Here is a 13,333-nt window from a genome sequence, read left to right as displayed (position 1 = left end):
ACAGAGAAGAATGCCATCATTTTCAATTTACACATTTGGAAACTTTTACTCTCAAGGAAGTCAAAACAAGCAACAGTTTGGAATTCCAGTTTTCCTGGAATGCACAGTGTGCGCTGCTCAGACGCGATATAACTTCAGGAATTAAAAGCTACAAATCTGACACCCCACTCAGTTTGCTGCTTCAGAACATGGAACAGCTTAAATGTAGCATCCCGAGGACAAGGATCAAAGACGTGCCTTCCAACACACACATGCACACAGACAGAAACCAAGCTGCTGGTGATAGTAATCCACCAGCAGAGAAGTACGATTTCATACAGGAGTGCTACTATCATGTACGGTTTCAAGCATACGAATTTACAATGTAATCTAAAACCAAATACATAAAAATTAACTGCACAGGACACATTTGTAAGTGCTGCAAGAATAAATGCAAAACAGAGGAATCGATAAGAGAAAGTACTTACATGAGATGTATCATACAAATTGACGGAGCAGTGGTAATAATCAACATGCAACTTAATTCAACATAGAAGCCATAAGCTTGCATTCCAAGTGATCACCCCTTCAAAATGACTCTTTGGGCAAGAGATTACACATCAGTCCTCATATAGAAATTAGGAAATCTGCTTTAGGGGAAACTGTGGTACCAAAAAGTGCAAAATTCAGGTTTTCCCCTGATATTCTCATTATAAAATCACTATAGAGTTTCAAAAATTGCTCACTTGCCTTGGAATCCAACCGCTTGCCCCTCTGAAGTTATATAGTGATAAACCCTTCTCTACCATCTATTATCATCTGGGATCACAAACATTGTTTTCAAAGATGATGAATCACATCTTAGTTGTAGCCTGCCACTCAGCACCAAGCAATGCCAGCCAAGTACAACAAAACTTCCTGGTTAACTACTTTGTCCATTGCCTGGGGCTCTTTTGCTGATTGTTTTAATCCCTCCTTTCCCAACCAGTACTACTCCATTTCTCACTCTGTGCTCCTGAGTTCAGGGACAATTATACCAGAAATGCTCACAGCAAAGGATTTTTTCTGGACATCCAGAAAGAGCAGCTAAGTGCCACACAGAAAAACAACTTTTCCAAGCAAAAATTAACATAGTCAAGAGGTAATGTACAGAATCTTAGAATATTATGGGTGGAAGGGATCCACGAGGATGGATCATTAAGTCCAACTATTGGGAATCCTGTGTACAGGGACTCAAAAATACATATAATTTAAATCCAGAATGGCAGTATACCTAATATTGAAGACAGAGACACAAACTCAGGACCATCAGCTAGTAGAGATGCCAGCTCTTCAGAAGACCGTGTTTTCAGACAGATCATAGTCCCACATACTTCACCTGCTCTGAGACTAAACGTTTTACAAAAATCTCTCTAGGGTCCTTCAGAAATTCCTGTAAGTCTTAGTAATTTACAATAAAGCTCTCTTCCAAGCTGAGCAGTTCCAGCTCTCTCAGCCTTTCCTGTTTTAGGCTCTCTTGAGAACATCCATGTCACCCCTGCACTGGGGAGCCCAGAACTGGACCCAGAACTCTGGGTGCAGCCTCACCAGTGCTGCAGAAAGGATCACATCCTCCCACCTGCTGGCAAACACTTAGCCCAATGCAGCCAGGCTACCACATACCCTCCTGATAGCAATGGCACACAGCTGACTCATGTTCAACTCAGTGTCCACCGAGACCCCCAGGACCTTTTCTGCCAGTACTGACCCCTGGCATACACTGCTACATACTGACCTGCAACTAGGCTTGTGTCACTGATAAATTGCATTCACATCATTGCTGCTCCTTTCACACAATGGCACACTGTGTGCAGTATCACAAAATCATAGGGGTTGGAAGGGACCTCTGGAGATCATGCAGTCCAACCCCCCTGCTAAAGCAGGTTCCCTATATTAGGTTGCACAAGAAAGCATCCAAGCAAGTTCTGAATATCTCCAGAGGAGATTCTAGTTAATAACATCGTTCTATCTCCCTGCCAGGAAAAAACAGACCCAAAGCTCTCCTCCCCCATGAAACTCGCCTGGGAAATAATCTCTGTACACAACACACAAGTGCTGTCTTTATACACTGATAGATGTACTGGTTCCTTCCTAGAACATAAAGTCAGAGAGACCCAATTTAGCTCACGTACCAAGAATTCAGTTGTCATTCTTTACTGTGGAGTTTTCCAAGAAAATAATGCAATCTACTTCAATGGTATCACTGATCTGCAAGTGCACAGTTTTCTTCATTCTGCTCCCCGGAGAGGAACTTCTCAGGAGCATGAAGATCTAATTCCAGTATACAGGAATCATGGAAAGACTCAATTGAATCATCCCATCACGAATATGGCTGGGAACTGCCTACAGATAGAGAACAAGCTAAAATACAGCATTTATTCCCAGTTCTTTGCATAATCTAAAGGAGCTTTCATTAGGAAGGAGCTTACCTCAAATTTTTAAAGAGATTTAATGGCATTTTGAGGACTACCTTCCTCCATGATCTCTAAATCTCCTTACCTGCAATCCCCACAACAGGGCTACAAAAAAACAGTGAGACAGTAAAACAGTGCTCTTCTCTGATTCTTACTGAGCATTACCCATACAGCTGGGATACATACAATGCATTGATCACTCATCTAGTTACAAAAGTTGGAGACCACGAAAAAGTCAGAAGCACAAAACAAAACATTGTTTCCAAGAACCTGAAGTGCAAAGACTTTCTTCCCCTTAAGAGCCTGTTTGATTTTCGCCTTTTCCTAGCCTATTTGATTTGTCTTTTAATTTTCTAGGTTTGAAAGTTATTCATAAATATTTGGATGCCTTCCACTCTCTCTGTACATAGTTTAATAATAATAATAATAATAATAATGCAGCTCTTTCAATAACAAAATATTCTGCAAGGTTATAAATACTAGCCGGAAAGCTTAAGAAGTCAGTAGATTTAAAGTAGATTTAAACCCCAATAAGGTCCAAATGAAAGGAGTTACTCCAATGGAGGAAAGTAGCATACAGATTCTGGAACAAAGCCTATGACCACACAAGCAGGGTGGTCCTATCCCACCCACTGCACAAGACATCTTTCAAACTCCAGCTACGTGTTTTGTGTCTGCTTGCAAAGACAAGCAGCCCGCATGTTGGAATGCTAGAGATATGGATGAAACATGGAGAAGTGAGATGGGAGATTGGTAATCAGAGGGCTACAGCTAGGGGGGTGAAGACACAGCAGCAGCAAGCAGCATGCAAAGATTGCAAACCTCTATTTAACTGTGAAATCTGTCTCCCCAGCACTGCCACCCATAGCTAGAAAGGTTTTTACATCCCAGCTTAGTTACATAAAGTAATAAAATGAAAAAACTGATGTGGAATAACAAGTTGGTACAATGCCACACAGCTAAAGGAAAATGGCTGTGAGATGCCCAAACCCAACTGGAAAAGGTCCTGAGCGATCTGACCCAAGGTTGTGTTGTTAGGAGCTATGGGTCTGAACCAAAGACCTTGTTCAACATGTATTACTTTATTTAATGAATAGAGAAGACTGAGATCCTGCTATAAAGAATATTAAAATTCATTAAGCCTTCGCCTGACCATATACATACAGTGATAAGGCACTTATTTCAACCAGCAACCTAAAAAGACTCATTGCTCTCTACTGGCCTACCAGTTTGGTTTTGAATTCCTCTCCAATGCTCTTTGACTATTTTTAAATCTAATTCCACTTTTTGCTAAAACATCCTTTTGAAATCAATTCTACACTGTAAGCAAGGTACAACTAAAGACTCATTGAAAAACTGAAAAATTTAATAAGGCAAATATTTAAATGTTACCCAGCATTTATAAAAACTTCAAGGACAAAGCAGATGGGAAACTATGCACAATATAAAAAAAAAAAAAATTATTCTTCACACAGCTCTGCACAAAGCAAATTAGGTCACAAGTGTGAGCTGTAAGCGTGCAAGTAATTTTATACAACTGCCAGCAAAATTCAGCTAATAAAGTTCATGAGCAGCTGAATGGGATTCAAAGCTCAACGAAATCCCATCGATAGCATACAGTAATAATCAAAGACAGCACAAACTCAAGAGTTTACTCTTTGTGTTTTGCAACGTTCCCACTGTAACAGAGCTGTTTTCCTCCTTATTAATGGCCAGAGGTTTTGTCCTATCTAAGAAAACAAAACTTAAAAAACTGAAACAACTGAAGTTCAGACTGCTTGCCAACAGATTGAACTCACAGTGCAAATTGGACCACCACAAAGACAAGGAAGATCTCTTCAGTTTCCCTACGAGAGACTTTTCCATTTTATTCCATGAAAACAGATAATGGTGAGAAGCTAGCATATCATTCTTGCTAATAAAGGGTTTTGAAAATTAACTACCATAGAAAAACTGAAACAAAAGCAAGATTTGTGTTATTTAATAAAGCTACTGAAGGAAAACGGTCCAAAGAGAAAGCATAAAAGAAGGACCTGTGATTCAAAGCAGAAATAAAAGCTGTAATTCAGGGAAAAATCTATGATTAATGACTGTAAAGTCACAAAGGACGGCTCTAAAAGCAACCAAGGAGAAAACTGGAAACTTCCCTGGTAGAAAGCAAGAAGACATTAACAATAAGATTCATACAATTTCCTTTCCTTGCAAAGACTTCCTATGCCCAGACTCCGTAAACACAAGAGTTGTACACCATCTCACACCATGATGATCTGAAATCTTCAGGGGAAGCATTTTAGCTGCAGGGAATGCAATGTATTCTAGCATTCATCATTCCAAATCTGCAGCCCAGCACAAGAAATAACAGAAAGCTCTATCTGGGATCACAACGGAGCAGATACCAAACATTTATCTTCCCAGCTTTAAAGTCTCCTTTGCTCTTCTGCACATCATGTTCTGAAGACAAAGGGATTTGGACATTAAGGGAACAGCAGCATTTCTAAAGGCACAAACAAACAAAAGCAGAGAAATTCCAGCAGTAACATATCCATAAAGTTCTATCCAAACCTGAGTAATGATGCAAATTTCAACCTCAGTGATAGCCAAAAAAACAAACCATCCAGCTCTAGATCCAATATAAATAGTGTCTACAGCCATGTCTTCAAAGGAAATTTGGGGAGGAAAAAAAAAAAAAAAAAAAAAAAAAAAGGAGAAGGGAGAAGAAAATGCCTTTTTTTTCATTAACATAAGGTGATATATCAACAATAGAACCATGGAGTGGTTTGGGTCAGAATCGATGACTGAAAAAGGCAAAAAGCTCTTTTACCTAGAATAGGATAAAGGAAATTGACTGCTATGCTTCCATTCTTATCTTTATTAAATCTTTATTAACATTCAAAAACTCGCATATTTATTTTAACTGTCCAGAGGTATTTCCCATCAGAACCTTACAATTAAACGCATCCCCAAAGAATCACCAAAAAGCAAAACACACTTTTTCAGTCGTTCCAACCAAAAGAGGAACATCCATACATTTTCCCCAGTACAAAGCAGAAATGTGGTTTCAGTTTAGAAAGCAAAATAAACAAACCTCTTCAGCCAAAAAGGCTGGAAGTAAAACTGAAATTAAACACTTCGGCATCCCTTGTGAGAAGCAGTGACTAAGTGTGCTGGCAAAGCATCATTTACATTTCACTGAAGATATTAGAATTTTTGGCAACTAATTCACTGTGCAAACCCAATGATTTGTAAGGCACTCTCCTTAAAATCTTGGCCCCTTGTTTTTTTTTCAGTAGTGCAGATGGAGTGTGAAGCAGCACAGCTATGGCCCAGGTATCTGCATAACCTCCAGGACCACGAAGGTAAATTCTGGCAGTGACTCGCCAATGCACCACAAGTGCCAACGCTCCCATGGCGCCTGCAGCACAGGAACTGAAGTGCCTGAGGAAAAGACCCCCACCCTGAGGGCACTCTGAGAAAACAACACTTCTCTGTATCACTTGTAGGCAGCTTGGGCAAAACCTTCCCACACTGTTTTAAACCTCGGTTGTAAGCCAGGGGACTCAACTCTGCTTTCACTGATCCATCGGCAGTTGGCTCAGCTATGGGCTCTGGAAAGTGAAGTGTATCTTATTTTTTCAATTAATACTTTTAAAAGCCCTGTTAGAAATCCCACATGGATATCTACTTTACGTGGATATCCAACACCAAAAGAAACACTGGAACAGAATCTCTGATGTTGCCTTCTTACATGCATGTTTTATGGTTGACAACTTGATGGGAAAAAAAAAGTCTACGATTCTATGGCTGAAAATGCAGTACTTTATGTGAAGGTCAGACTAGACAGCTGCAGCCTAAAACTCAGTTGTTTAATCTTCAGTTACCTAAGTACCTATACAGTGTCAATAACAGAGATACCATTTTTCCCTATGCTGTATGCAAGCAGTGACATTTCCAGACACGTAACTCCAAGAAAGATCTGTAAGAGCTGAGCCAATTCACTGACTTCCACCTGGGAAGAGTTGGTACTAAGAAGGAGGCCAGTACACAACAGAATCTACAAAGCTAATGTGAACTGCACGCTGTAACTCATTTTCACTGAAAAATCTTCATTTTGTGCCCACTTTATAAGAACCAAACTTCAGTTACATTAAGAATAGGACTTCCATGTTTTGTAATATTATCCTAAAGGAACTAAAAAAGGTCACAAATGTTGTAAGAGACGAGAATGATTGCTGTCATACCTGCCATGAGGCACTGAAAAATGATGCTTGAAACTTATTAAACACACATTTTCCAAGCCAACTCCTACACTGGTTAAACTTTTTTTTTTAAAGTGTTTTTAAATTATATATTGGTTAGCAATTGAGAAAGGATTAGTCTTGGATTTTAAAAATAATGAAAGATTCACCATACAGTATTTGAAAGCGAATGACGTTCATACTTCAAGTTCAGTCTCTGCCTTGCTCTTAACTTTCCACCAAGCTCCCTTTTTGGCACTTGTTACAGTGCTGACTGAAGAATGGCATTTTATTTCTGCATGCAGAATAACTTCTAATTAGAATTGTTTCAGCTGTGCAGACAGCATTATATTTGTATGTTGCAATTGTATATACATAGTCCTCACAATAATGAGCAACATAATACTGTGAAGTAAGCGTGTTCTAAAGAGATGCAAATAACACTTAAGCAAATACACGTAGCACTTAACCACTACAGCATCGTGGTGGAAACTACCCTTCCATGTCTTCTAATTACATTTTTCAGGTAGGATCAAGCAGAACTTAAAAAAAATAAAATAAAAAAGATCACAGGAATATTATTTGTAAGCTGTGCGGAGTTCAGGTTTTCCTGAATTGCACTTTAAATATCACAACCTCTGAGCTGTACAGAAAACTGCTCACAGCGCTGTTAAGGCTTTCCAAAGCTTCTACCTGTTGCTACATATTTCTACATATTTCTACAACTCATCATCTAGATGCAGGATGAGAACAGTTCTTTAAACTTACAAAAGAGCATGTATTTTGGAAGATGACTTGTCACCAACGTCTTACTACGCACAGCTAAATCACAGAATCACAGAATGGCTCGGGTTGGAAGGGACCTCAAGGATCATGATGCTCCAACCACCCTGCCACATGCAGGGCCACCAACCTCCACATTTAATACCAGACCAGGCTGCCCAGGGCCCCATCCAACCTGCCCTTGAACACCTCCAGGGACGGGGCATCCACAGCCTCTCTGGGCAGCCTGTTCCAGCACCTCACCACTCTCATAGTAAAGAACTTCCCCCAGATATCCAACCTAAATCTTCCCTCCTGCAACTTAAAACCATTTCCCCTTGTCCTTCTAGTATCTATTCTTTCAAAGAGTTGATCTCCCTGTTTGTAGGTTCCTTTAGGTACTGAAAGGCTGCAATGAGGTCACCCCGCAGCCTTCTCTTCTCCACAATCAAAATCAAATGTAGGAACAAATGTAGGAAATCAAACCAAATGTAGGAATGTTGTTCATACAACAGATGTAATTTGTTTTTCTTTCGGAATTTACAGACTGCCCCGCATGCCTTATAATACATACTGCACTACCTTAGTAAATCTAAAACCAGGTGAATTCTGACTCAGCTACACGTAAATCTGCCCCTTACTAACGTTATATAAACTATACTCTGTTTTGTTGGAGTTTGGATTTTATGTTATGTAAATTGTCTCTGTATCTCTTTTCTTCTGTGACTTTAAGCAGCCATGGTTAGGACGATCAGCACAGAACCACAGAGTACATCTGGAGTGGGGAAAACTCCAGCTGTGTCACAAGGAATTAAGCACCTGTAGCTGTTTCTGGCCCCTTTCTGAAACTTCTTGTGATGTAAATCCAATGTCCATTTGAAGCTGAGAGTGGTGAGGTTACATTGCTAATACATTTGAATGCTACCAAAATCACTAAGGGTTACCCCGCCCTCCCCCCCCCCCCCCAGATCCTATACGTTTGCAACCTGCTGCACTGGCTGACTCAATACCAACTTTCGTTGTCATAAAATGAAGGTTCTCAAGGTATTTTCAAATCTTCATTAGATACACTTGGCAGAAACTGGAAAATAAGAATTGTTTAAAATGCAACTCTTACTACTTTTTGAGATACGTGAAAAGAGATGGGGGAAAAAAAAAAAAAGAACCAGGAGTTGCAAAGAGTTCCTAAACAAGATCAGCTCTCAAAAGTGGGATTCCCACCCCACCTGCATGCTGAGCACAACGGGACTCACAGCAGGCACGATACCCCAAACATTCAGCTCTTCAGTTTAGTTCTGAAGAGAAATCATCTCATCTCTACACCAGGGCAATCTCTAGCCCAGGGTGAGCCTAGTCCTTGGATCCATGGATCCCCAAAAGGGAACCATCCCTGCTGATTGTTGGGAAGGATTTCAATTCCTGTCTAACCCTCCAGCTATCTAAAACTATTTGTTAAGACTGAAAGCGACCTCCAGCCACAAAGAGGTTATAGGTGCCCCATGAAACACTACAATTAAGTGAAAAATGCGCTACGTATTCTAGTTCTCAAGGAACTGCAACCTCAGTAGAACCATCTTCTGGCTGATATCCCAGGTAGAAAGACAGATCAAGAAAACCATTCCATATTGATCATTACACTATAAATTACGTTGATTATTATTCAAAACATTCAGTGTTACACATTAGTTTTAATCCAGATGCTGCTTAAGCAACACAGATATGTATTCTTCATGAAGAATATATCAGTACCTTTGTAACAGAGTGATACACTCTTTCAAAACTACTGCTTTTGTGTCTTGGTTTTTAACCTCTCCCCTGAAATACAAGCACCTATGACAGTTCTTTCTATCACCTACTAAAACACTTTTTATCATCCTTCTTCTCTTTATGACCAATGATACTTCATTTCTGAAGACAGTAACAAAAATTTAAGCACCTGAAATTCCTGAACATGTGACTTGCAAAACAAATGTGAAACTAGAAGGGTTGCTCGGAAAGTAATGCTTCCTATTTTATTCTGTTGGCCCAACACTGCAGAGGTGGATGTTGGTGGTATGGCAGCAGAGGTTGAACCTTCCCAATGATATTCCATTACATGCTGTTACTGTGCAATAGATGGCAGCACAGGGGCACTCTAACACAATGGTGTCTGACCTGGAAATGAGTATGGAACAAAGAGCTGTCATTTAACTCCCTCACATGGAAAAAAATGGCATCCATTTACATTCATGACGCTTGCTGAATGGTTATGGAGACCAAACAGTAGCTGTGAGCACAGTGAGGCAGCGGGTGCTGCATTTCAACACTAACACAGATTTTTATGAGTGCAGAAGGCAGGCTCTTCTTCATCACTAGTGAAAACATACAGCTAATGGCGGGGACTGTGTTGAAAAAGAGTGCTATGTAGCTGAGAATTGCCTCTATCACATAGTCATTATCACGCTCTTTGTATCTATTGTAGGTTAAATGGAAGTAAAAAGGAGGCATTACTTTCAGAACTACCTACAGATATACATTTTTGAAGGAATAATTTCTGATCTATTCAGGAAATCAGCTGTGATTATTGAGTGATACCAACCCACTGAAAAGTCACCACTTTGTAGATCTCTGTTACTTCTCTTTTGCAGAGATGGAAAATCACTATGAAATTTATTCTGTGGTCTGCAGACCAAACTACATATTTTTCATACAACTGCAAGTTCTTAGGCATACACATTATTAAATATGATAGCCCCTAAGGTTACAAAGTGAACATTATGATCACTGAAGTGAAATCTGAATTATAACACCTTCACAACAAGGATCATAGAATGGCCTGGGCTGAAAAGAACCACAATGATCTCTTAGTTTCAACCCCCCTGCTATGTGTGGGGTCACCAACCACCAGACCAGGCTGCCCAGAGCCACATCCAACCTGGCCTTGAATGCCTCCAGGGATGGGGCATCCACAACCTCCTTGGGCAACCTGTTCCAGTGTGTCACCACTCTTAATACACCCAGGATACAGTTGGTTCTCTTTAATATCCACGTAACGAATTTAACTACAAAGAAAAGACACGACGGACGTGCTAAACTGCTGCATGAGAGCTGTGGTTTTGAGAAGCGCTATGCCGAGGTGAAGGCAACCACAATAAAGACTGAACGCTGAGAGGTAGAAATTCAGAAAGGCAGGGCAGCCTCTGAGCAAAGCCCGTCCCTTCAAGGCGAGCTTTAAAAAAAAAAAAGAACAAACGGCAAAACCTGGCCACATTCGCCGCTAACGAAGGCGCTCCCCACACAGCCGGCGCTGCACGCAGCCCGCGGGCGGCTCCACAGCTCAGCGCAGCGCGGCCCCCCCCTGCCGGCAGCACCGTCCGCCCGGCCCGCGCTGGGTGGGGATGGGTTAATAGCGGGTTAACGGTTGCACTGGATGATCTCTGAGCTCTTCCCAACCTCAATGATTCTGCGGCTCAGTAGCTACACGCGTAACCCCTGTTCTGAGAAAATGCCGGCAGGGACGCAGAGAGCCTTACAGCTGCGGAGCAAACGGCGCAGCCGCCACGGAAGGGGACCGAGCGGGCCTGCGTGGAGAAGGGCGGCGTCAGCGCAGCACAGGCGGCAACAGAACCCCGCCCCGCCATCGGGAGCCCAGCCCCGCCCCGCCCCACCGCGCCCTCACCTGTCGGGGTTCCGTCGCCGCGGTGCCCCCCGGCCCCTTTCGCGGCTCCTGCCAGAGCGACGCGGCGGCCGACGGCTCCTTAGGCGGGAGACCGCTGCACCGCCTCGCTGCCGTCTGCAGCCGCCATCGGGCGACCGTCCGCGCGGCGGCCCGGCTGCAGCCCGGCGCCGCCATGTTGTCCTGCGTGGTGGGCGGGGCGCGAACTCTGACCCCGCCGGGCGCATGCGCGCGGGACCCGACTAAGGCGGACAGCCCGCCATCTTAACGGGGAAGGAGAGATGGGACTGCACGGCCCGGCCGGCCGCGGCGCTCGCGCCCGCCGAGGAGAATCCGGGGCGGTCCGCACGGCCCCCGGGCCTGCTCCACACCACGCGTGGCGGGCCTAGCCGAGGAGGGATCCAGCGGCCCCTGCCGGACGCAGCGCTTCGAGCTCCGCTGCTCAGAGGAGCAGCCTTGTGACACGGCCTGAGAACACCGCGCTGCACAGACACTGCATGGCTCACACATTGGTTTTATTGAATTTCGGACATGTAATTGAGCATATATACACTGCAGCTGACGTGCTAATAAAGGCGTGGGGAACCTTTTTTCTTCTATACATCTGCAGCAGTTGAAGGAGCACAGATCACACACCACCGTTTCAAAGCTTGGTTCCAGTTCTAAGTGTGGCGATAAAAACATTCGCCAATAATTGTGATCTTACCCACATCTTGTGTCAGAAACAGAAAACAGAATCTGAAGAGAACAAGGGCATAAAGCAACAGGCAGGAGAGCAGCCCTGGAAGGAGGGCTGTGCTGCAGCACAACACTGGGCACTGCTTTTAGGTGTTAACAAGAGCAGGACGCTACAGGTCCTTCACAGCTACAGAAAAACAAACAAACAAACAGATTTTATCAATGGCTGGGCTACAGGGAAAACAACATTAGCACGTGAAAACAATTTGATGCCTAACAGAACAACTTTCACCCCAAGCTCATCCTCACATTTTTGTAGGTATAAATGGGAGACCACTCTGTGAATTAAGATGATTCACAACTGATCAAAAGTTCAGAACAGTACATCTTCCCCATTATTTAGGACAAAATGCAATGTTGACAGCATCATCATAGCTGAACTAAACCAGCACTAATAGGCAACTTGCTTCTAATAGTCAGAGCCTTCCTAGTTGGATAACTCACGGACAAATCTTAAGCCTGCTGAAGGCCTTTCTTTAAGCTGGGAGTGCCCCTCTAAGTCCGGTGTCCCATGGAGGCAACACTTAACTGAAATAATGACAAGGGTGTGAAGTAGCAAGGTTCAGTTTGGCAGCAGCATAGATTCAAAATGGCTAAATTGAACAGTAGTTACAGATTCAGAAAGAATTATGTATCCACATGTATGTACAGTATAATTAACTTCTTCAAATAGTTTTTCATTGCTATATTTTTTAAGGTTGCCTTCAAATAAGGGATAAGTCCTTTAAATGCTTGAAAGGCATAAAAATTCCCCTCCCCACACAAAACCCCAAACAACCAACATATTTTAGTTTCAAAAATAATCTGAACCCACAACAAGCTTGTTATCAGTTAATCTGGTAAAACAACTACGTGCTAAATAAAAGCACATCTGGTGGAAAGAGCACAAAGAATGTTACAAGTGTGCTTGGTTCTTGCTTGCAGCAACTGGCAGTGGGGAGCAGGATAGAGGCAGGAATCTCAGTGGGTCTCCTCCTGTGTCTCTTCTGCAATCGTTTCTGTGGCACTGGCATTGGCAGCTGAGTTCAGAACTTCTCCAAAGTCTCCGCTGGCAGGTTTGCTTCCTCCAACTTTAGACTAAAGCATAATAAAGACCCTCAATGTAAAACTGCAGTTATTTGGCATGCCAGTTAGCTGCACCTCTGCACAAAGCAGCTTAATAACCCTCCTCAGCTCAGCTTTTCCAGAACTGAGCTACATCCAAATAAACTTCGGATTATTTAGACAACACCTTAAGAATCATAAGCATGCTTCAAGATACAAAAAGCATGAAACAGCCCAAATTCCAAGGAATCCAGGCATGTAGCCTTTCAGGCCATTTATGTTTTAAAAGATTCAGAGATGAAACTAGTTGCTGTATGCTCTGTAAGGATCTCAAATGGTTTTCAGTTGAGGCTGAGAGCATATCTTGAGTTCCACAGGGAAACCTGGCAGCTATGATGCTTTCACAAGGCAACACGTTTACCTCTTTATTTCTCTCTGCAGTATGTATTGTGTGCTATTGTGCGAGT

The 13,333-nt window shown here is 42.6% G+C and overlaps 1 protein-coding gene across 5 annotated transcripts in view; it reads right to left on the bottom strand.

Moving 5' to 3' along the window:
- Window positions 1-13,333, bottom strand: part of TPD52 (tumor protein D52) — a 109,127-nt gene that overhangs the window by 62,897 nt on the left and 32,897 nt on the right. For 4 of the 5 annotated variants that reach the window (XM_048938617.1, XM_048938614.1, XM_048938615.1 and 1 more), the window contains one exon: window positions 11,583-12,899. The exons of the other annotated variant lie outside the window; for it this stretch is intronic. In XM_048938617.1, coding sequence (XP_048794574.1) covers window positions 12,783-12,899 — 117 coding nt within the window. In that variant the 3' untranslated portion in view covers window positions 11,583-12,782. Of the gene's footprint in view, window positions 1-11,582; window positions 12,900-13,333 lie in introns of those variants that run through there. 5 annotated transcript variants of the gene reach the window in all.

Source organism: Lagopus muta, chromosome 3 (assembly GCF_023343835.1).
Source record: "Lagopus muta isolate bLagMut1 chromosome 3, bLagMut1 primary, whole genome shotgun sequence".
Lineage (NCBI taxonomy): Eukaryota > Metazoa > Chordata > Aves > Galliformes > Phasianidae > Lagopus > Lagopus muta.
Note: the sequence above shows the minus strand (reverse complement) of the source record. Positions and strands in the feature narration are given on the sequence as shown.